This window comes from Equus caballus, chromosome 12, assembly GCF_041296265.1.
Source record: "Equus caballus isolate H_3958 breed thoroughbred chromosome 12, TB-T2T, whole genome shotgun sequence".
Taxonomy (NCBI): domain Eukaryota; kingdom Metazoa; phylum Chordata; class Mammalia; order Perissodactyla; family Equidae; genus Equus; species Equus caballus.
In genome coordinates, this window is record NC_091695.1 from 25,341,571 (window position 1) to 25,365,300 (window position 23,730).

Here is a 23,730-nt window from a genome sequence, read left to right on the forward strand (position 1 = left end):
AGATCAGCTCTCATTTCTAGACTCTCAGGTGGCCCATCCCGGCAGAAAAGGGAGAAAACCAATGCTTGTCCAGCCGGGAACAGAACAGGATGTACCTGGAGAGTTGTTTCCCGGCTGACCAGCAGGGCCCTGCCCAGCCAGAATATGGTAAATAACACCAAGAAAAGCAGGAGCATTACAGCAGGGCCAGAGAGAAAGCATAAGGACATGGTTTCCAAAGTCAGTTCCCTTTATTAAATGTTGATTTTTCACAGACCAGAAATACAAAATAAAAGTAGAAATAGGCCCCAGTTAGGAGCTACAGGCCTGACCCCACATGACCCCTGCTGCAGCAACTTGAACAGGACAAGCAGCAGCTATATCCGTAAGGTCGGGAAAGTAGGATGAGGATTTGGATCCTGCACTGCCCTGCCTCCCAGCCAATCTCTCCCCAGATTATAAAGAGCCATCCTTGTGAAGCAGCAGAGAAAGACGCATCCCCTGCTGCCCTAGCGAAGTGCATACCACCAGGAGAGCTTGTTCAGATGGCACGGAATCCAAGGACTACATTTGATATGAAGAGAAACTGGTACGAAAATATGAGTGGGAAGACAGAGAGTGTGACAGGGCAAGCCCAAGGAGGGAGAATTTTCCTCCTCTCTACTCATCAGATCCTGATGCCGAGTCTTCTGAGCTGGGGGGAGTACTGGCTAGTTCTTCTTCTTCAGAGTCCTGAAAACCAAAGGTCTCTTAAGGGGAAAGGTAAGAGTCCTGGCTGCCCTCCCCGCCATTCCTCAGTGGCGAAGGGCCCCCAATTCCCTACCCACCTCCCTAAACTCCAGCACTAGCCTTCAGAGCGTCAGAATTCCACCTGTCCACTCCATCTCATTACTCCTATAGACCAACCGTAACCCCTGGCCCAGAAACATCTGTCCCCACCCACCCACCCTTGACTCAGATGCCCCTAACCTTTCCAGGCCCCACAGCCCGCAAACTCCTGCCGCACCTCACTCCGCCTTCTCTTCTTTTTGCTCTTGTTCTCTCCTGAAGAGCTCTCATCACTGGACACAAACTCTTTGCTCTTGAAGCTCTCACTTAGCTGCCTTGGCGACGACTTGGACGACGAGCCCCTAGAAGGCGTTGATTTCTTTTCCATCTTTACTTTGACTTTCTTCTTCTTCTTTGACTTGTCCCTATATTAGCAGGAGGGAAAAGGGACTAGGCCTTCTGGTTCCCACCACCACCAAGGCCAAACCTCTCCTAGCTTTCACAGGGCCATTCTCAATCCTAGTCACACTGCCCATCTCACTCTAAACGTAAACAACCAGCTATGTCAACCCCAAGTGCCCCAAGGGAGAGCATCCAAAGCAAATAACCAGAAGTATCAGGGGCCACAGCCTGAAGCAGCCCCATATGCAAAACTTACTTAACATCTCCTGCTTTATCTTTAAAAATTCATGTAAATTATGCTCCATGATAATTTTAATTCCTCCATACCTTCAAATAAAATTGACCCTCTAAAAAAATGGGCCCTATAATTCCCCTGGCACGTTACCCATACTTGGACAACTGCCTACCCAGATTGGAGCAGCACTACCCTGCTGCAGAGAGAAGCATATTTAACACCCAGTTCTCAATCTGGACCTGCAAAAATATCCACCAAAAAAAAGCAGATACTGGGTCATTTTGTTCCTGACACTCACCTCTTAGAAGACTCACCCCGGCCCCCTTCATATTCTTTCATGGCTTTTTCATATTCCCTCCTGGCATCCTCAGCCTTGCGATCCCACTCCTGTCTCACACACACAGAAAAATAAGAGAGAAGAATGAGACCTCTTCCTTTGATGCAGGCAAAATCTAGAAAGAACAGTTCCACCAATGGCCCCCCCGGCCCCTCTATCAGTTACAAGGTTTGCCACCCCTTGTCTCTGCAGCTACTCACCTCTTTCTTCTCTTTGGACATTCCCTTCCAAATCTCGCCTGCCTTCTTGGAAAGATCAGTGATACTGATGCCAGGATGGTCTGACTTGATCTTCTCTCGGCTGGCATTGAGCCACAGCATGTAGGCAGACATGGGCCTCTTGGGGGCATTGGGGTCCTTGCCCTTCTTCACCTACATAGAAACGAAAACAGATGCCTTCAGCCATCTATTTCCCACAGACGTCCACATTCTCCCAAAGAAATTACTTGGATCACCTACTTGGAGGAAAAAAATGGAGAAAGGAGTAAACAGCATCAGGCTGGACCAAGAGCTCCCTAAAAGCAGAGACCATGTCTTCCTCCCCTCTGCACCCCAGTGCCTAGCTCACTAGGGGCCCTTTCCTTGGGCTCCTGAGAAAGAAGCTACCTGTCTCCTAATTCAGATCTCCCAGATGCTAATTATCTCAAGGACCAGAGAAAAATTTCCCAGAAGATACTCAAGACCATAATCACTGGCTACAAAAAGTAGCACCAAGAGGACCAACTGACAGGTCCTGCTGGTGGTGGACAGGAGGCGGTAAAGAAAATGGCTTCCCCAACACCCTCCCATTTAGAGGTGAGTCTGTACCTCCATAGGCTTCTTGCGGCTCTTGCGATCTTTGGCCATCTTGGCCTTTTTAAGCTGTTTCCGTTTCTTCTCATCCCGGTCACTGTCACCCTCATTACTGGAGGAGCTAGCAGAGGCATTGCTGTCAAACCTGCCAAAGAGAGTGGGGCTTAGACTCCTGAAGGGAGGAGAGCAGCCCATAGCGCCAAGGATAGGAAGAAAACAAGTCCAAAGATACCTGCCCAGAAAGGGGAGAGGGAGGAGGACCACAGGACGGCCTCCACCACCAGCCCCCAACCCCACCTCCTCCCCCTCACTGAGGTGGCTTCAACCATCCCCTCTCCAGACTCAGCCACGGCAATGAGTTATTTGTTGAATCAATAAATGAAAAGCAAATGAACCAATGGGCTTCAGCTGCTCTCTTTGGTCATAGCCTAACCCAAGTCCTACTCCATCCCCACGCCCCCGGAGGACAGAAACTTTGTCTCATCTTGCCCAGAACATGCCCTAAGTCCACTTTTCCACCTCCTTTGAGTTAATCATCTTAACCCACCCTACAGTCTTTTCTGATGAAGAGATAATTAGTTACCATAAAAAGTGGGGAAAACCAACTTCAGGCCAACCCAGTAAATACCCATATAAGTCAGTCCTATCTGATACACGTGGAAGTCCTCAGAGATAGAACTACCTTACACCTGTATGGTGCTGAACACTTTTCAAGGCATTTGCACAAGCATTTGGTCACTGACCTTCATAAGTATGTGGCAAGCAGAACTAGTGGACACCTGGCGAATTTTTTTTTTCTTCTGCCCAATATTCATTCCCAATTCTTCTGGATTAACGATTCCAATCTTCTGTTGGGAAGCACCTTACCCCCATCCATGGGGGGTTCACCCCAACCACAGGCTCTAAGGGTGGGTACCTGGCCTAGTTCTGGCCCATCAGAGCACATCCTAGTAACCCAGACTCAGAAGGGGCAGTAACTATGCTGTTTACTGCTGTTCTGAGAGAAGAGGCACTTGTGGGTGTTACACTAGTAGGATTAAGCCTGCCCAGAGCTTCTGAGGGTCATTTGGCACTGCCTGGAGCAAACCTATCTAAATATAAGGAAATCAGAATAGAAACAGATTCCCCACAACTTTTGAGCACTTGGATCCAGATGCCTGAAGCCAACTATATCCCTGGACTCTCCAGCTAGACAAACTTATAAAATTCCCTTATTATGCTAAAGTCACTTTGAGTCACAGTTCAGACATCGGCAATCAAGAGCCTTCATCAACACAGCACAGGGGGACCACTGCCCTTTTATAGGTGAAGGCACAGATCCAACAATGGACGACCCAAGGACTCCCAGCTAGTAAGCAGTCAAGCACTGCCTCTTATTCTCATTCTCTCCCTACTGTACTTTTCTAGCTTCCCAACGTGCCCTGCATTTACAAAGCCCTTGACAGTTTTCAAAGCATTTCCATCTATCCCTCTTTGGAAGTCACTTTTCCACCCTGGATCAGTAGCTAATGCTGGGACATGAGAAATGTCCAGAAATCTTTTGGTCCCTTAAGCTTATAGGCCACCACCTCACCCCCATGAGGTGGAAGCAAAACTCACTCCTCTGCCACGTCTTCCTCCTCTTCACCTGGGTTGAATGACTCATCTGAAAAAGAACACAGGATGTATCAACTGTGTCCCAGTGGAAATCCTGCTCCCTTACCCAGACATGCAACTCTGGCCCCAGGGTGAGCCTAGCCCTGGCTCCAGGGAAGAGTCTGACCACCCCTGTGCCCCAGAACTGCCAAGGCCAGCCCACCGGTTTCTTCTCCTGAGTCATCGCTGCTGTCATTGGCATTCTCTTCCCGGATCTTGCCCTCCTCCTTCATCCGCTCCAAGTAGGCATCATGCTGATCTTCATCAGAGTCGGCATATTCGTCGTAGTTTGGGTTCATGCCCTAGCCAGGGAAGAGAAGAGAGTGAGGACCAGCTGGCCCTGGTGCCAGGGCCCCTGCACACTCAAAAGCACTCCCCCATGCCTGTGAGTAACATCAGAGCAGCAGCTCCCAGGAGAGCCCCGGGGCTGCACTGTCCACACACAGCCAACGTGCAGGGCCTACGCCGAGGACTTCCTGCCAGCTGGTTAGTCCAAGCCCCTCCCTCTCCCAGCCCACTGGGGGCTCCTGAGGGGCTGCAGAGACTGATCTAAGGTCATGCTGAGGAAACCTGCACCAGGAGGGGGAAGGGTCACACGCACCTCTTTTTTCTATAAGGGTAAGAAAAGAAGAGAGAGTGAAAAAGAAGCCGGAAAACTCCCTGCCCCTCCCCCCCTGCAGAAAGAACAGGAGAGAGGCTCATCCTTTCCACACACGCAGGTACCTCTTTCAATCCTCGGTTTTTGATGTTGAGCTTTTTTGCGTTGACAAAATCAAACAGCTTCCCGTACTCCTCCCTGAGGGAAGATGCGCCATGTTACCAGACAGCAAGGCCAACGCAGGGCTGGACCACACACTGTTCTGACACCCATGGGCAGGGACCTGTGGGGCCTGGAGCTCCTGACCACATTATCCAACCCAACAGCTCAGAGACCCCCAGAGGACAGCAGTAAGGAAGAGGCAGACACTAGTCCTGAAAGTCTTGGAACACACCAGTCTGCACAGTCTTAAGAGTTCTGGGGAAAAAAAGGCAGGGAGGGGTGTGTACCTATTTACAAGACATGCACGGAGCTGGGGTATGTCAGGAGAGGGGACGTTATCACCTTTTTACTGGTCTGTATCTCATACTTCACAGGGTGGTTATGAGGATTAAGCACAAAGATGTTTGTAAAACGTTTAGCCCACAGCAAGCACTCAATAAACATTAGCTGTTAGGTGCTGTGTTCTCGGGCAGAAAGCTCATTCCAGGAAAGAGAGAGATAGCATTTCTACCAAGAGGGGAGTGCAGAAGAAAGGCTCGTACTGAACACACACGGCTTTTGTAATAGAGAAAACAGTATTTTTCTTTAAGTACAGAAAGAAGACAACGGAGAGGCTTCCAAAGGCTGGGCGTTCCAAGGAAAAGAACCAAATCCCAGGGACCAGGACACCCAGGAAGTGACTGGCAGAGGCTCTCACCTCTCAATGCTACTGAAGGTGTACTGAGTGCCCTGCTTGGTCTCGATTTCAAAGTCAAAGGAACGAGTGGTGGTGGTACCGCGGGCAAAGTTGACAAAGGAGATCTCATCGAAGCGGATGTGCACTGGCGGCTTGTGGACGTAGATGAAGCCCCGCTCCAGCGGGTACAGCAGTCCCGAGCTGGCCTTGTAGGAGCAGGTGATGCACTGGGCCCCTGAGTGCCTGGTGGAGGGCACAGGGAGCCCAGTCAGTGCCTACCTGGGCAGCAGGTGGCACAGAGCTAAAGGGCACATCTCTCAGCAGAGACATAACGTGTGCTGAGGCCCTCAAGGGAGTGCACCTCACTAAGCTGCTCTGAGGGAGGCAACTAACACCATCAAGATATGACCCAACCAGGCCTCTAAGAGGCCACATTCCCATCCCAGGGGGCATTTACCAAGGAGACACAGCCAAGCCCCTCCCCAGGCAGGCCAGGACCACAGGCCTGCACACTCACCCTTGGAAGTTGCCTGGAACTGTGATCTTGCGGTTGACCAGCGCTTTCATGACCCGGCTGACCATCTCGTACAGGGATCCCGACATGTTCTTGGTGAGACGCCCCTCAAAGCGCTTCTCTACCTCTTCCCTACAAAGAGACGAAGACAAGGTCATGAGCACTGCTGTCTTTTAATAGCACACCTGTCCCCTGCCTGGACAGCAGCAGGACAGAGTCCAAGGAGACACTCACTCATTCATGTTGAGAGTCAAGGAGATGTCCTCATCCTTGGAGAAGAGGAGGATCAGGAAGTGGTAACGGGTTTGGCCCTGCTTGATGGGAGGATCCAGGCTGATCTGGTAAGCAAAAGCCAACAGGGTTTAGCACCAGTCGATCCTCCATAAGAACTTGCTGACTAACTAAACACCACTGAGATCTGTTTACTAAAGACTCAGGCAAAAACCAGGACAACCCACCCCCATGGTTTCTGCTTACCACAAAGAACATCTGGCGCTGGTCCTTGTGGGGCAGCAAAAAGAGACGCAGTACCGTGGTGTATGGTATCTTGTAGTCAAAGGTCTTGCCGTGTAGGTGCAGAAAGGTGGGATAGATCCGAATGTCATAACGGCCTCGAGGAGTCAGACACTGCAGCTCCCGGAAGATGCAGATGGCATCTCCAGTGGCCTGGATCACATCCGCCTTAGACAGCACATTCTGGGCAAAGGCCTGCAAAGGCACACAGTGGTCATGGAGTAGCGGGATCTTGCTCCTGGACCAGCCAGGGCCCACGTGGCACCATCTCCTCCCAAGGCGACCAGGGAGGCCTCACCTCAACAGGGTCCACGCCATCCTCCTGGGTGGGAGGCACGTAGAAGCGCACCTCCATGAGAGAGACCTCTGCATCATCGTTCTGGTGGAATTCCAGTGTCACCTCATTCTTCCCTGTGGTGCACTGGGACACATTGCTGAGGGGTATCTCGAAGACCGGCTGGTCGCCAATGTCAAAGGAGAGCAGCTGCCCTGTGGGGAAAGGGCTTTTCAAGCCACAAGCTCCTTCCCTTGGGTCTGTGTAAACAACATCCCCCACCCGTGGACCATAGGTTCCCTGAGGATAGGGCACCGGGGCTGTTTTGTGCAAACTATACCCTCAAGACCATGCACAGTGCCTGATACACCGTTGGTCCTCAAGAAATACACGATGAATTACAGACTGATAGGAAATCAGAGATAGTTGGCAGAGGAGAACAAAACAAGCTAAAAGCTGAAACCTTTCACCCTGTTTTCTCCCCCAGACCTCAATCTTTCCCAGGACTCACCACCAAACTTCACCGTCCCCCAGTTCCAGCCCTTCACACATAGGTCCTTCTCCATCAGTTCAAGGCGATAGTGAGTTTTGAAGAAATCAGAGAGTTTCTCAAACTCCTGTACGTGGAACAGAGAGAGCAATCCCAGTAAAGCCTCAATACACACTTGAACATTCTGGGATTGGCTATTTCTGAGAAACTGCCCTAATATACCTTTTATCAGAAATCCATGCTGACTTAGAATCTCAGCTATAGAATTATTTAAAAGGCTGTTAAAGAGGTTGGTTCTGGGGACTGGATCTCAGGCTGGGAGAGGAGGAAAGTAAGAAACTGACATTCCTGGTTATGAGCGTCTGGTTTTGTGTAGGTACTGCTCTAATGAAAGTGGAAGTTAAGAGGAAGTGAAGTCTTTAACTCAAGCAGCTCAAAATGGAAAAACAAAACCCAAACTAAAGCATCCTGCTAAGACTCTGAACCTAGATAAAGGCAATGAGCAGAAACCACCAAAGAAATCAAAACAGCATAAAATATTCTGGAGTCAAGGCACAAAGAAACTGTGGAGACTGACACCCAAAGCTGACCACTGCTTAATGGACTCAATGGCTCTGCTCTAAGGAGCCCAAACTAGCAAGTACAACGTTATCAAAGGAAGGAGCCTCAGTTCTCTCTAGAAGATTAAATATAAAGAAGATGGCCCGGTAAAAAGAGGATTTGTGGCAACAGGACATCTCACCGATTCTCGGAAGCCGTCATACTTGTAGACATGGCCATTTTTTGTGAGCAGTTTAAGTCCATGGCCCAGAGCTACACGGCGCCAGATGCCTTCCGTCAACTCCCCAGCCTGGATATTGTCCACTTTGCCCGTCTTACTATTCTTGAAGATGATGCCCTGGCGGCTCAACCTCAGCCGACCATCATTCTGTTGGGAAAAAAACAGGTCCAAATGCACAGGGATGGTGCGCAGTGCATACCAGGTACATTCCCACCCAGCACCCCTCCTGGGCTGCCCAGATATCAGTGCAGGAGCAACAGCTGAAGTGCTAAGGACAGACAAGTAGTGAGGAAGTCTGGATTCTAATCGTGGCTCTGGCATCAAAACCCCTTGCAGGTCCTGAGTTTCAGGATTCAGGACTGAGCAGCATGTAAGGTTCCTTAACTCTCGTACTCTCTCTCGATATTGTCTTTAGGGAACACTAGGTACACAATATACTCCTTTTCTAAAGAAGCAACATTACCAAGGCCAGCTCTTGTTAACGGCCAAAAAGTCTACTCCCCTTCCCTCTGCCCCCTGTACTAAAAGGCCAAGCCCTTCTTACCATGGAGCCTTTCACCTCCTGATAGATGTCGTTGAACTCCAGTGTTTCTGCCATGCTGACCTGCTCCTGTTGTCCTCAACTGGGAGGTGGGCCCCAACTCCTGCCTGGATGGGTATGCAGACTCTTAGGAGGTTGGGAATCTGAATTCAAGAGGGAGATGGAGAAGCATGAAAGATAATACCTCCCTTTGCTCAGGATGGAGCCAGGTGGCACCCCTTGGCTGCGCCTGGAAATTCTCAAGATCTCCTCTGCTTGGAAGCCTGTGGGCCGGCTCTCTAGAGCTCGTGGGGCCAGGCCCAGCCCTGGCTGGAGAACAGGGCCTGGAGTAGCGCTTACACGCCAACCAGACACCCGCTCTGGGAGCTCCACCGGGCGCCATGGCAACGAGCAGCGGAACCCCAGGGCCTGCCGGAGCCTGCAGCTCGCCCGCGCCCCAACCCAACTCAGCGCGCAGTTTCCCTCCCAGTGCCCCTACCGCGACGCGGCCCCAGACCCACGGCTCCCCCCTCCCCCTAAAATGGATTCGCCCGCTGCCGTGGATTCGAGCGCGGACTGATCCATCTGGAGCGTCCCGCGGGGGAGCAGGGCCCGAGCCCTCCTGGGGCACGGGGACGGCGACCACCCACCTTCTCAAGCTGCAGCCTCGCGACGCCCCGGGTGCGGGCGGTGGGCGCGCTGGGGGATGCGGGGGAGGGGGGCGGGGACACGGGGGATGGGGGGACGCTGGGGAAGCTTTTCCCGCGTGCGCGGCCCCGCGTCCTGCCACCGGAAGCCGTGCACAGACCATAGAGAGGACGAGCTGGTTAGAGAGACCCGAGACCGGCCCGCCAAAGACGTAGTCACATAGAGCGGCTGCGGCGCTGGAGGACCTGAGGGAAGCCGGCCTGCGACGAAAGTGACGGAGTCCGACTAGAACCTGGGGGCGCATAGGAGTGTAAAAATTACAGACACTTCCTCAGTGGAGAACTAGGTTCTAGAGAGAGCTTGTGGAGTTTTATTTTTCAGACTTTGCACAGATGCGTGTGTATGTGTGTCCCTCTCTCCTGCATAGTAGTGGTTTCAGTGGAGTAGAGGGAGGCTGGGGGACAAGAAGAAAAGTATTTAAAGAGTTGTGGGGAGAAATGGCCCCTCCTACTGGCTGCCAAGAGCATGCGGATTTTAGTGTCTTTGTGGCTGTACCGTTCTCCCTGGCACATGGGATTGGCTCCTTTTTGAAATGAGTTCACTGTCTATACCCCCCAAATTTCACATCCGTAACTGCAATGTATGGGTGGCCTGGAAGAGGCTGGCAAAAGCAGTATCAAGTTCAAGTCTGGTGTCAGTTTCACCGTGGAGCTGGAACTGATTTGAAACCACATCAGTCTCGGATTGCAGAAGCCAGGCCCCCCTTATATAGTCGTAGGGCGCATCTTGCAAAATCAAAGGAAGCCAGACCTTGAAGAGATGCTTGAATTTGTCTACTACAACTTCCTTTGCACATGGGAAAACTGGTCTCAGGGAGTTAGCAACAAAGATGGAGGCTGGAACCCAAATCCCTTTACCCCGGTCCAGTTCTCTTCTATCACAATCACAGTGACTCTACATTCAGAATGATGGATATGTGTCCTGCATAACGACATTAGGATAGAATATTTAAACTCAAGATTTCTCTGACAGTCTGACTTAAAACAGTTAGAAAAGCTTGCTAACTCAATGCTGGGTAAAGAGAGGACGGGAATACACTGCTGCTCCCTGAACTCATGGCTGCTCCAGCACTACCTAGCAACATAAATTCAACTGGATTCAATAAATGTGTAGTGAGCTCCAACACAGGTACGGGATTTGAGGAAACTAGTAAATAAGACAGAAACAGCCCCAGCCTTCCAGGAGCATGTAATCTAACAAATGATTCAGATAAGTGAACTGACAGTAAAACAAAACCCAATGTGATAATGCTATGCTACAGGTAGAGCTTTAGCCACTGCCATCTTGAGTAGGAAATATGAACTATGTGACTGTTTACTCATACCCTGCCCGGAGACCAAGAGAAGTGTTCCAGAGACCCCTCCCCCTGACCTCTGCTATTGGAGGCAACTAGGGAAGGGAGGAACTGGCTGCAGGATTGAGTGGCTTTAGGAAGATCTCAGGAATGAAGGGGGTACTCAGCTCAGGCAGGCTCTTAAGTGGCTGGGGGATGGGGCATTGCGAGGGGCTTTAAGGAAAGAATGAAGCAGCTGGTGAGCTGAGATGAAGATGCGGCATAACAGAACGGAACAGAAACGGTAGACAGAGTGCAGATAAAACATGAGTCCCAGAGGGCCCTAGCCAGCTGCATCCCAGGCAATCAGGAGCCTGGAATTGGAGACCCCACCCCTGCCGTGACATCACAGGGGAGTGGGGTGGAGACGAACAAAAAGGGGGTCCCCCGCCCTGGCCTTGGGCTCTTGGCAGCCTAGAGTGTCAAGAGCAGAGAGCCTGGGCACTGGGCTAGGGTTGCCTGACTTAAAGGAGCAGGCTCCCTATTCCTCCAGCCCCTCTAAGCTGTCCCCTCCAGGCGGTGGTCTCTGTCTCCCCGCCCAGAGGATCTCTCCCTCCTGAGGCCACCACTGGGTCTTTTCTGAGTGGTCCCTGATCACTCTGTCAACATGAACTGCATTTCAGATTTCTTCACCTACGAGACCACCAAGTCAGTGGTTGTGAAGAGCTGGACCATTGGAATCATCAACCGAGCAGTTCAGCTTCTGATCATCTCCTATTTTGTGGGGTGAGTCTGTGGCTCTCCAGGTCCTAGGAGGGAGGGCTGCCTGATGTGCTGTCCCCCAATCCCCTCAGTGTTGCTGTCCAGCTTCCTAAGCTTATCCTCTCATGGGGGAAAGCCTCTTATGTGGAGCCATGTCCCAAGGACTGGCCTCTGCCACCCCTACTAGCGATCTGGTGCCCAGGTGAGTTTTTTCCCCCAGCAAATCCTCTGGAGTTGGAGGGTGGTCTTCAGGCACATACTACAAGAATGGGAGTCCCTGCCCCTGCACTACCCTCCACCAGGAGAGGTCTCAGGTGACCATCTCCCCTCTCCCTACTCTCATCTCCCCCCAACCAGAGAATGGACAGACCACACACATACACATCTTCTCATTCCCCTCAGTCAACTCTTTGGGGTCTCAAACAGATGTGAGAACACAGGGAAGAGAAAGGAGAGGCACTGAAACCAGGCAGGTGGTGACAGGTTGATTAGGTTGGTGGCAGGGTGAGAAGGAGAGAAGTGGATCTACTTTAGCATTAGAAGCAGAATTAGAAGCACTTCCCCTTCTGGCATGGAGAGATGGTGAGAGGACATGGAAAGGGGAGAAGCCTTTGCTCCTGGAGGGAAGGACAAAGCGGGGAGATCTGTCTCTTTGGAGTAGGGGGAGGTGTGGAGAAACAGAGACACAGAAAACACTCAAGGGAAGAGTTGCTGAGGAGAAAAATGTGGCTTTTCCTCCGCAAGAATCCAGAAATGCTCTCCCCTTTGTCAGAAAGCATAAATGCCCTACTTCTACCTGACTCTGCACCATATAACCCATCCTGGGAGTTGCTTAAGAGCCAGTAACAAAGGACCACAGAGCAGACAATGGCCGGGGGAAAAACACAGGTTCTGTCCTTCTTGTGGTCATTCGCACACACTGGTGGGCACCAGGAAATACAGGCAGAAACCTTGAAGGCTTTCTTTCCTGGCGTACCGGTCTCTAATGTGATGCTGTTCTTTGAGACAATGGGTCTGTGTGTGTAAGACAGCAAGCCACTGACAACTGTCATGGGTTAATTCAAGCAAGTGAAAGGAGACATCTGTGTGCATGTGGGCTGGAGCTGGGTGTGAGTGGGCCGCTTACTGAAGGTCGGAGTAGCATGTGATGGTGTGTGTGGAAAGGTGGGTAGATGTGGATTAAGGGGTTTTTCGCTCCTCTTGCTTAGTTAGAGCCAGTAGGCTTCATTTATGTGGATGTTGTAGACGAGAGTATACATCTACGCTCCTAGTGGGGATATTAGAGAAGGGATTCAAGCTTTAGGGTAGGATTAAATGACCTTGAAGTTCCCTTCCAACTTTGAGGTTTTGTGAGATACAATGTTTGGAAATGTTCCGTGTCCACATCTCCAGAGCCTGGGTTGAAGTCGGTGCTTAAAGATTCCATGTTCACATGTACATGCGATGCTGTGATTATTTATAGCCACAAGGTGATATGTTGGTCTAGGTGAGTGCAAAAGCTGCCTCAGCACATTCCTAGCCTGGCCCAGCTCCATTGGCTCCAGTCAGAAGATTGATGGAGGGTAGGTAGCCAGCTCCTGGACCAGTCCACTCAGCTCCCCCGCTGCCTGTGTCTCTCCCTCATCATGATCCAATCTGATGCTCCGACCCTCAGTGCTGGATCCCAGCCTGCTGGAGAGGCTCTTTGGCGTCTTGATATCCAATCCCATCCATCTCCCAGCCTGACAGCTCCCCATGGAGCAACTCCTTCCAGTTATATCAGTGCATTCTGCAGCCCAACTCTCAGGCCTGAACCCAATCTCTGTGCACAGCAGCCCATGCACCATTAGGACTTCATGAATCCATTGTCATTAACTGAGCAAAAATGTATTGAGTGTCTCTTTGTGGTAGGCATTATGCTCTGAGGATAGAACAGTGGGCAAAAGCAGACAGGGTCCTCATCCTCATGAAGCTTACAATGCAAGAGATGGACATTAATCAAATAATCTCCAGAAACAAATGTAAAATTTCAACTGCAGCTCAGGGTTCGAAGAAGAGGTGCACGGTGCTAGGAGAGCTGCTGGTATGGAGATAGTTGACCTGGTTGGGGAATTCAGAGAAGGTTTTCTGAAGATGTGACATCCAAGCTAATCTGAAGGAGCAACCCAGGGGAAAGCAAGAAAGGAAGAGGGTTGAAGGCAGAGAAACCCAGCTCTGCAAAGGGAAAGAGCATGGCGAATGGGGAGAAGAGAAGGTCTTTATGGCTAGAGCAGAGGGAGCAAAGGCGAGGGTGGTGTAAGTTGGGGATGGGATCACAGACAGAGGCCCCACCTCTGATACCTCACATCTTTTGTTTTTGGAGAAGAGTAATGGATGGGAAGCTACTGAAGCACCATAACCTGTGTGTGTATATGTGTGTGCCTGTGTGATTGAGAGAAAGGCAGACATGATGAGATCTGAGTTGGGAAGATCGCTCAGGCTGATACGCCAAGGGTTTGGAGTGGGTAGGAGTAGATACGAGAAAACCAGTGAAGAGGCAGAGCAGTCACATGGAAAGAGATGTTGGAAGCTTGGACTCCATAGAATTTGAAAGGATTTTTAATGCTTTAATGTGATGTTAACGCTAAAGTAACACTTCAATCTCTTCCATATTAGCCCTGCTGGGTAGACCAGATGCGCAACCTTACCTAGGCCACATGTGATATGAGCCAACCATTCCTCTTATGCACTCACAGCAACACACCACCTAATCGTCCCCACACAAACTAGCCTCTAGCCTCCACTGCTTGTGTGTAGTTGACACCACCTCATCACAGGTTTCCTTTACTCAACTCCCCCCCCACCCCAACAGGGACACAGAGAGGCCAGGACTTACCTGGTGTTTCTCACGACGTCTCTCCCGGGCACAGGTAGTAATCCCTAGTCTCCTCTATGGGTTGGACTTCCTAAGAGCCAATCTGCTTTCTAGATCCAATGGGGACCTGAGGAGGAAGTAGAAGGAGATCCCTGGGGCCCGAGTCTCCAGAAGCGCTGGCCCGTGCACAGCCTGCACTTGGTTTTCAGGGCCTTGCTGGAGGAAGCTACCTCCCTGCAAACTAGCGGTGAGGGACCCTCCCAGCCCTTTGATGCTGCATCCATTAGAAGGATCTGTGGTGGCTGAAGGTGCCTCTGACCCCATCATAGCCCTGCTCTCCCTGCCTTGTTCCTCCCCTGGCAAAGCCCGATCCACAAACTTACCATTTACACAGCTACCCCCTTTGATTCATAATGTTCAGCCTCGTTTCAAATCTTACATAGGAGCTTAATACATAAAGCAGTTAAAAGCTACTCTAGTTTAAAGAGAAGGGCCAGGAATTCTACCTTCTTGGCCCCCTACCCCATCCTCTCAGCTCAAGGTAGCACCCAGAGGCACCTCACTGGCACACTAGGTGACATATGGTGGAAATACCTGTTGGAACCCCCATCTTACAAGTGTAGAGAGAGGCATGGCTTTCATTTTTGTCTCCCCTCTCCCCTCACCACACCCTACGATGGGGAGACCACGGAACGTGGAGCCCCTGGTTAGAAGCCTCGCTCTGACACCAACTGGGAGTGGGGCTTGGTGGGGCCATTTTACATCTCTAAGTCTCTGTCCTTATATCTGGAAAATGGGTGTAGGAATGCTTCTCCCTGGGAGTGATGGCGAGGGGAGGTAACATGTCGGGTGCCTTGCCTGAGATGGGTGACTCGGTAATAGGTGTTGACCGTTATTATTTCATAGACTCCCCATCACGCCTCCCCCTTTCCCTCTGCCCAGCTCATGCCTTCCTGAGAGACCCTCTCCTCCAGGCACACACAACACACACTCCTCACACCCACTCCCTGGCCTCCTCCCTGACTCCCTGGAAGGGGCCGCTGCTCTGGCCTCCTTCCTGCACATCCCACCTGCCAAGGATCTGCCACCCGCCTTCCGCTCTATAAATAATAAACCAGGAACACAAGAAAAAAATAAGTCAAAGCAGCAGAGTAAATGCCAAGAATTGAAGGCTCAGTCCTGCCCCATCTCCTCAGCCCTGGCCTCTAGAGACAGACTCAACTCTCTGTTCTGGAAATGAAGCATCCCCTTTTTCAAGCTGCCCTGATGACTTCCTCAGCCCCGTGAGGCCACTGGAATTCTTCCACTTGTTATTTAACTTGGAGAAAGAATTCAGATGTGGCCTCTCCTCCCCAGTGGGCATAAGAGGGAGGCCTGAAGGAAGAGGAGGAGGAAAGAGATTGATTAATTGTTCCTCCAAGCCCTCAGCCCTTTCTCCTGAGACTTTCCTACCTGCTAGGACATTAGACTGTGTTCTCTCTGGTGACAAGGCAGGGCCAGCAGGACAAGGACCAGGATCCAGTTCAGGAGGCCAGCTGAGGCCTGGCCATGAGCTAGAACACAGCTGGAGACCTTCCAGTGAGGTGGTCGTGAGCAGTCTGCCTGGGTAGGAGCCCACATATCAGCTTGGCAGTTTAGCCCACCACTCTGTGTCGCAGTGTCCTCATGTGTAACATAATGATAATAACAAAGCTGTCTCGTTGGGTTGTGGTAGAGATTGAATGAATCCTTAACACATACAGCACTTAGCGTGCTACGTTGATTATACGATATTAGTAATCTGAACTCTGCTTCTCACCTGCGAATATTCCTGGACTGAAGGACAGGAGAGGGGCCTCAGGAAGCTATTTCATTAGATCAGTACTCAGAGATGTGTCCATTCTGTGGCCAGGCACACTGAGGTTCCAGAGAGTGTGTCATGACTGTGGCTTCCACTCGGCCAAGTGTCCAGCAGCGACACAGCTGCTCTTAGCTGGGAGCAGAGAGACTGGGCCTTAGACCTCACTTCCTCCACCCCACAGGGCCCCAGGCTGTGAGCTAATAATGCTCATTTGGATAACTTCACCTTTCTGGTAATGGATGCTCCCTTCTCTTCTGCCAGGACAGAAGATGATGGATGAGATTTCTATGTGAGCTATCCTTCCTTGCAAGACCTTAATGAAACACCTCCCCTTCCAAAAAAAGAAGAGAATAATGCTAGGAAATAAAGCCCACCACACCACAGGCTTCTATAGAGGCGCGGTGTTCATAAGAGCATTTTACAAGCATGCGAATAACTCTTAATGGTGGTGCATTAGTCAGGATGTTGCCTGCTGTAAGGCAGCAACAATAAAACAGGTGACAGGTTAGGAGCCATCGCCGGCAGTGGCTGCAACACCACTCTTTCTCTCCCACTCAAGAGAGCATTCTGAATTCAAGCACATGAGGGAAGCACAATTGTGGGGATAACTCAACCCTCTCCCTGAAAACTGGATAAGGAGCAGCTTGCAAACACCAGCCTGTGTTCACATAAACATGTTGGGCAGGTGACCATCCCACCAGGGACTGTGACCCCAGCATGACCCGGGAGCTGCTCCCCTCTGCGTCTCTCAACATCAGGGAACCACAGAGGTCATCCAGTCCAAGGAGCTTCCTCTCAGCACAGCCGGAAGGTGGGCATCAGGCCTTTCCTTGAGTCTTCCTGGGCTTGTGACACTCGCTCCCTCCCACAGCAGCCCGTGCATAGACGCCTCTCTGGGGGTTAGGAAGCTCCTGGGCCTGAAGTTGTAACCCTCTCCTTATAAATTCCTCGGGCCAGCCCAGGTGCTGCCCTCGGCAGCGTCCTTGCCTAGGCCCCCCAGCATTGTCCTCTCTGCGCTACATAATCTCCAGTTCCTTCTGCTCTTCTTCATCTGCTTCCTCTCCATCTAATGGGGCTCTCCACCCTTGTACCACCCTGGGTAGCCTGCAGAAAGTAACCCTAACCCAGCATTTCCAAAAGTGCACTACAATGCATGAGATGTCACCAGTGTTTCTTCAAAACTGAGAGAGCACAGCATTTTCCAAACATACTCGATGAGGTTTGCTCAGCTGTACAATGGGGACAGTAGCAGCGTCTGCCTCCCAGTGTCCTGTCAGGAACAACTGGGACTGCTCCTCAGGCTGGAAGCATGGTTTCCAGGCCAAGAGTGGCTTGAGCCTTGAGGGCTGTGATGGGTAATTTCAAATGGAAAGGCGGGCACCTCACAGAAATGCAGAGGGAAGAGTTGTCTGCAAGTGTCTTCAGGCCCTTCTTGCTGCAGGGGAAGGGTGAGAGAGTCCCGGGAGGGAGGAGGGCATGGAAGAAGGGGTCTCTCCCTGATCCACGTGATGGGGTGATGGCTGGAAGCTGCAAGGAGAAACTAGTACAGGCAAATGTCCACTAGGTGGCAGCACAAGCCAAGGAATAAGATCAGAGGCCCTTCTTGCCTCCCAACCCAACTCCATTTACCTGCCAGGTAAAGGCTCAGCCGTTGCCCTCCCTCCCCTCTCCATCCACAGAGGGAGACTGCCCAGTGTCCAGCTCCCAAGTGCCTTCAGTGACTCATTTACTGAACACCCACCATGTGCCAGGCACTTAGGGTACAGCCATGAACAAAGCCTGGGATGCATGGGGTTAGAGGCCTAGGATCCACACCTTCTCTCTCTGGGGTGCCTGCCAGACAGGTGGTCTCCACAGTCAGTGGGAATGACAATGCGTTCTCCACTAGGCGAGTGAAAATTGCTTCTTGAGGGATAAAACTATCTCACTCTTTTTATGTATAAAGCACAAGTAAACATACAATACATAAATAGATATCTATACAGTAGCCCCCCTTATCTGCAGGGGAGACTCTTCAAGACCCGCAGTGGATGCCTGAAGCCACAGATAGTACAAAACCCCATATGTACAATGTTCTTTCCTATACATACATACCTATGATAAACTCTAATTTATAAATTAGGCTCAGTAAGAGATTAACAAGAATAACTAATAAAATAGAACAATTATAACAATATGTTGTAATAAAAATTATGTGAATGTGGTCTCTCTCTCTCTCTCTCTTAAAATATCTTATTGTACAAATTTAATGCCTTTTCCATCTTCACCAAGCACTTACTACTCACTTTAGCCATACTTTTGCAGCTTCAGGTGCAGCAGCAAAACTAGCACGAATTTCTTTTGCTTTCTCCACAATTTCACAGAGAGAAGATTCATTCTTACCACAGACCTTAGCAACCTCAGCACACGATCTTTTTTCCTTTCCTTATTAAGTCGAGACCTTTCACCTTTTCACTTAAAGGAAGCACTTTATAGCTTCTCTTTTGCTCAGCCGAATTGCCAGCATCACCACTCTGGCCCTTTGAGGCCATTATTAAGTAAAATAAGGGTTGCTTGAACACAGCACGGGGATACAGTTGATGTGATAACCGAGAGGACTACTGAGAGGCATATACAGCGTGGATGCGCCGGACAAAGGGCTGATTCACATCCCCTGGGCAGGAGGGAGTGGGACAGTGTGAGTGTACAATTTAAAACTTATGAATTGTTTATTTCTAGAATTTTCCATTTAATATTTCCAGACCGCCATTGACCGCAGGTAACTGAAACCGTGGAAAGTGAAACTGCAGATAAGCGAGGACTACTGTAGTGTTCAGATTTCATGGGGGGATTACAGTTAGGAAAAAAAAAAATATCTAAAAAGGCTCCTTAAGGGGAAAAGATGGAGAAACACTAGTCTAAGCCAACCCAGGGCTCACCCTCAGGCCGCCCCTCCCCCCATCTCCAGCACAGGCCTCCACCTGCCAGGGACCCCATGTCATCCTAACATTATCAGGAAGGGAACCTCTCTCAGCCTCTGTCTGATGGCTCTAGACCCTTCTTTCTTGCTCTCCATCTCTGCTTTCCTGCCCAGGTGGGTTTTCCTGCACGAGAAGGCATACCAGGTACGGGACACAGCCATTGAGTCCTCGGTGGTGACCAAGGTGAAGGGCTTTGGACAGTATGCCAACAGAGTCATGGACGTGTCTGATTATGTGACCCCACCCCAGGTATGGTCCCCCCCACCCCAGGGCGCAGTGTGGACGCCCAGATGCTAGGCAGGTTGGAGGGGAGAAGGCAGGGCAGGAAGAGTGCTCACGGGATCCCCAAACCAGCATCTGGCATCAGTGGCCCGGAGAATTCCTTCCTCAGCGGCTGGGAGGTGGGGGAGCTTGGGCCTGCCATCGGAGTGCAGCACTGGGCATCGGGAAAGCTGGGCTCCCCTCGGGATCTGCCAACTTGTCCTGTAATCAAGGACAACACACAGAAGGAGCAAGAGGGGCTGGAGGGTGGTTGGGAAAGGCTGGTTTGGACCCACCTGTGTACTTGACTAGCCTTGTGACCTTAGCCAGATCTCTCAACTCGAGCCTCAGTTTCCTCGTCTATAGACTGGGGATAACAATGGTACCCACCTCACAGATTGACAGTGTTGCACTTTTTCTCTCCCTCCCCAAGGGCACCTCTGTTTTTGTCATCATCACCAAGATGATCGTTACTGAAAACCAGATGCAAGGATTCTGCCCAGAGGTGAGGGGAGGGAGGGAGGTCAGATGAAGTGGTCAAGGAAGAAAATGTTTGGGGGCTGGGGCTGGCAGGGAGGGGCAAGCATGTAAGCAGAGGCCCAAGGTCCGGCCTTGGAGCCGTGTCTGCGACCTGTACCCTCCAGAGGCCCCCAGTTGTGGGGAGGCAGTGGGAGCAGAGGGGCTCACCCAGGGTCCGTCACCCACCTGCAGACCTGTCTCCCCACAGAGCGAGGAGAAGTACCGCTGTGTGTCAGACAGCCAGTGCAGGCCCGAGCGCTTCCCAGGTGGCGGTGAGTGCAGCCCCGTCCGTCCGCGCCCCTCACAACCCCAAAGTGTTAGCGTGCCCTAGAGGGCAGCACATCCCTCACCACCTAGGAGAGAGAGTGGGAATTGGCCTATGTGTGTGCCAGACCCAGTCCAGGGATGGTGGTGACAGACAGGTGTGCCAGGAGGTGGCAAGTGCTGTCAAGGAGGTACTGTGGGAGCTGGGGGAGGGAGGGAAATTGGTTTTGGGTGGGTGACCCCAGTGGCTTCCTAGAGGCACTGAGATTTGAGATGGGCCCTGAAGGATGGGTAGGACTTGGCAGGATGGGAGGTTCTAGGCAGAAGGAACAGCTGCAGCAAAGGCTCAGAGGCCAGGAGGAGCATGCTGTGATTGTAGAACAAGAGGACAAGGGACCCTGGGGTGGCCGGGGCTTGGAACCTGTGAGAGGAGAGCTGTCACCGCCCTTTGGCTTGGTCTAGGGCTCGGGAAGAGGGGAGAGAAGAGTTCTGCAGGGCTAATGTGTCACCATCGACCTCCCCTGCCCTGCCTGTCTTTCCCTCTACCTTTGGGGTCCCTGTGGGAGGGGGGTAGAGGAGTGGCTAAGGGCCAAGTGGGCACCCAGCACTTGTGGCTCCACCCCCACAGGGATCCTCACTGGCCGCTGCGTGAACTACAGCTCTGTGCTCCGGACCTGTGAGATCCGGGGCTGGTGCCCCACCGAAGTGGACACAGTGGAAATGTAAGGACCTGAGCCAAACAGGAGGAGAGGGGACCTCACCCTGGCTCAGTTTTGCCCTGTGGGAGCCCTGCATCTCTGAGCTTGCAGGGTGTCTTGTGGGCACCCCCAGTAGTGTCCACTCTGGGGGCGGGGAAGTGGCCTCAGGATATCATCTTCTCTAGCCCACCTCACCAGCCACCCTCCTGTCCCTCTGACCCTCAGACCCAGAGAGGCCATGACCATGTGCCTGTGGGGAGACATCCACCAGGAAAGGTGGTCCCCCCTTGTCTCCCCTTCCTCTTCCCAAGAAGCTAAGTCCTCCTGTTCTCGCCCACAGGCCTGTCATGATGGAAGCTGAGAATTTCACTATTTTCATCAAGAACAGCATCCGTTTCCCTCTCTTCAACTTTGAAAAGTGAGTCCTAGCTTCTTCCCTAAAGCCAGCAGCAGGGCACCCGGCCCACCCTGCCACCTCCTGTCAGAGGAGTGGAGATGCCCGTCACCACGGTTCTCCCCACTTTCTCCCCATCTCCCCGCCTCCCTGGGGCTCCTACTCCCGATCTCCCTGCTGGCCTCCGGGGCCGTGTTCTCTTCCAGCTGCCCTGCCTGGGGGCTCAGAACCCACATGGGAGCTCTGTTTGGGGCAGGAGAGGGACAACTGAAACCTGGGCCTGGAACTCCAATACCTCCAAAGGTTGGGGCCCGAGGGCGCACCCCGTTTCTTTCCTCCCCACATCAAGCCCATGTGTGCGTGCCCCTTTCCTCTTAGTGAGTTCAGCCTCTCTTCCTTGTCTCCTTCATTCAACAACTCCGCTGTGGGTTTCAGGGGTGTGCAAACACAAAACCAGGCAGGACAGAGGTGCCAGGGGTAACCAGGCGTGACCTGGGCTAGGGGATATTAGACATGAACACACATAACCCTAATACGTGATAGGTGACTGGAGTAACAAGAAAGATGCAGGGACAGAGGCAAGGGAGGCAGTGAGAGTCCAAGAGATCAGGACTCAGATCCCCGTGCCTGGGCCTGGAGGGCCCTGAGGCTCGGTAAGGCTAGAGAAAAATTGGTGCAGGACTGTCTTCACATTAACCCTGGGCCTTCACCTCTCTCCTCTTCTCCTCCCCAGGGGTAACCTGCTTCCCAACCTGACGGCCGCCGACATAAAGACATGCCGCTTCCACCCTGACAAGTCCCCTTTCTGCCCCATCTTGCGGGTGGGGGATGTGGTCAAGTTTGCGGGGCAGGATTTTGCCAAACTGGCCAGCACGGTGAGGACGTGGCCACTGTCCACGACCCCAGCCCGGGAACTCCCTCATTCCCCGACTTGGGGGCCCTGTGGCAAGCAGCGGGGCGCTGGGGAAGAGGAGCGGGAGTGAGACAGCGCCACCTCGTGGAAGCATCCGGGCCTACAGCTGGCTGTGTGCTGAAGCCCTTTTTATGCAGCCCCGCCCTGAGGGTCTTGTCTCCCTCACCCTTCCCCACAAGCCTCAGTCTCCCATTCCCATCTTCCCACCTCAGCTGCAGGCAGAGGCCTTAGGTCTCTGAAAAGGCCCACACAATGGGAAAGTGGATCTTTGGCCACTTTCTCTGTCCTGTGTTGGCTAAGGGCCTCAAGTCAACAAAAGCAGGATTTAGAGGCTCGAGGGTCCTCAGCCCTAGCTGTAGTACTTCTTCACCAAGCAACATGTGACAAACCACTTTTCTTTCTCCTTCCCTCCATCCTCCACCTAGGGAATGGAAAGAAATCACTTGTCTGTTTGTCACGAAGCTCCCCAGCCCCCAGCCCCCACCCTGGCCGAGGACAGGGAGGCGGAGGGCTGTGGAGAGCTCACACGCGGCCCCTTTCTCCAGGGTGGAGTTCTGGGCATTAAGATTGGCTGGGTGTGCGACTTGGACAAGGCCTGGGACCAGTGCATCCCCAAGTACTCCTTCACCCGCCTCGACGGCGTTTCTGAGAAGAGCAGCATCTCCCCAGGCTACAATTTCAGGTAATCCCCTGTCTCCTGGAACATCAGGAGAAGGCAGCAAGGGCTGTGGTACAGAGCTGCATCTCCAGCAGCAACACATGTACTGGGAAGAAAGGGTCCCACATTCCCCCATCAGGTTTCTGCTCAAACTTAGGAAGGACTTTCCAACAGCGAGCCACTCAGAGACAGATAGACTGTCCTGTGAGATAACGGCTGCCCATCACTGGGAGGGACCATGCTGAGGATTCATGCTCCTGGCTGCCAGTTAGACCACATGCCCAAGGTCTCCTGCAATGCTGGGTTCTGTGATTTGGAGCCCATCTTAGCTCTGGCTCTGAAGCTATGACGTGGCTGTGTAACTCCCAGGTAGCCCCATTCCTTCTCCTGGACCTGAATTTTCTAAGGTTGCTCACTCTGCAAAGCAAGGGCAATGGCTGGTGTCATTTTACACGATGGAAGTTTTGTATTTCTGTCCATAACCAGGAAATTTCATCTGAGGCACAAAGAACTGTTACAGTGGTCAATAGTTCTTTAGTGCCTTCCCAAGCAAGAACAAGAACTCGAACCAGTCTTTAAATATTATCTAATTTATATTCCCAATTTATATTTCCCAATTATGCCTTGAGATATAAGGGATCTCACCCCACCCCTCATTTTGAAGAAAGGGAAAAAGAAGAACCCTGGGGAACTAGCCTGGTGGTGTAGTGGTTAAGTTCATGCTCTCCACTTTAGCAGCCCAGAGTTTGCAGGTTTAGATCCTGGGCAAGGACTTACATACTGCTTGTCAAGCCATGCTGTGGTGGCGTCCCACATACAAAATAGAGGAAGATTGGCATAGATGTTAGTTCAGGGACAATTTTCCTCAAACAAAAAGAGGAAGATTGGCAACAGATGTTAGCTCAGGGCCAATCTTCCTCACCAAAAAAAAAGAGAGAGAGAGAACCCCGGGGATAAACTGTTTGGAACCAG

The 23,730-nt window shown here is 51.8% G+C and overlaps 2 protein-coding genes across 3 annotated transcripts in view; one reads left to right on the top strand and one right to left on the bottom strand.

The window, feature by feature from the left end:
• Positions 1-211: 211 nt before the first annotated feature.
• SSRP1 (structure specific recognition protein 1) lies at positions 212-9,504 on the bottom strand. Of its 2 annotated transcripts, none has more exons than XM_023654067.2 (17): positions 9,326-9,504; positions 8,700-8,839; positions 8,117-8,302; positions 7,396-7,501; positions 6,909-7,099; positions 6,575-6,805; positions 6,332-6,435; positions 6,101-6,229; positions 5,605-5,826; positions 4,871-4,943; positions 4,311-4,449; positions 4,112-4,157; positions 2,528-2,657; positions 1,922-2,092; positions 1,683-1,771; positions 986-1,172; positions 212-711 (listed from the first exon to the last, which is right to left on the bottom strand). In XM_023654067.2, the coding sequence occupies exons 2-17, from the start codon at positions 8,751-8,753 to the stop codon at positions 640-642; spliced, it is 2,130 nt and encodes a 709-aa protein (XP_023509835.1). In that variant the 5' UTR covers positions 8,754-8,839; positions 9,326-9,504; the 3' UTR covers positions 212-639. The 2 variants fall into 2 exon arrangements, with proteins under 2 accessions (XP_023509835.1, XP_070084774.1); XM_070228673.1 differs by having other exon boundaries at positions 8,700-8,803; positions 9,326-9,500.
• A 24-nt stretch (positions 9,505-9,528) lies between these two features.
• P2RX3 (purinergic receptor P2X 3) overlaps positions 9,529-23,730 on the top strand; it is a 33,210-nt gene continuing 19,008 nt past the window's right edge. The window contains exons 1-8 of the mRNA XM_001504914.6: positions 9,529-11,442; positions 19,165-19,300; positions 19,746-19,817; positions 20,040-20,103; positions 20,724-20,817; positions 21,134-21,211; positions 21,921-22,062; positions 22,646-22,782. Of these exons, the coding sequence (XP_001504964.1) occupies positions 11,324-11,442; positions 19,165-19,300; positions 19,746-19,817; positions 20,040-20,103; positions 20,724-20,817; positions 21,134-21,211; positions 21,921-22,062; positions 22,646-22,782 (842 nt within the window). The 5' untranslated portion in view covers positions 9,529-11,323. The remainder of the gene's footprint in view (positions 11,443-19,164; positions 19,301-19,745; positions 19,818-20,039; positions 20,104-20,723; positions 20,818-21,133; positions 21,212-21,920; positions 22,063-22,645; positions 22,783-23,730) is intronic.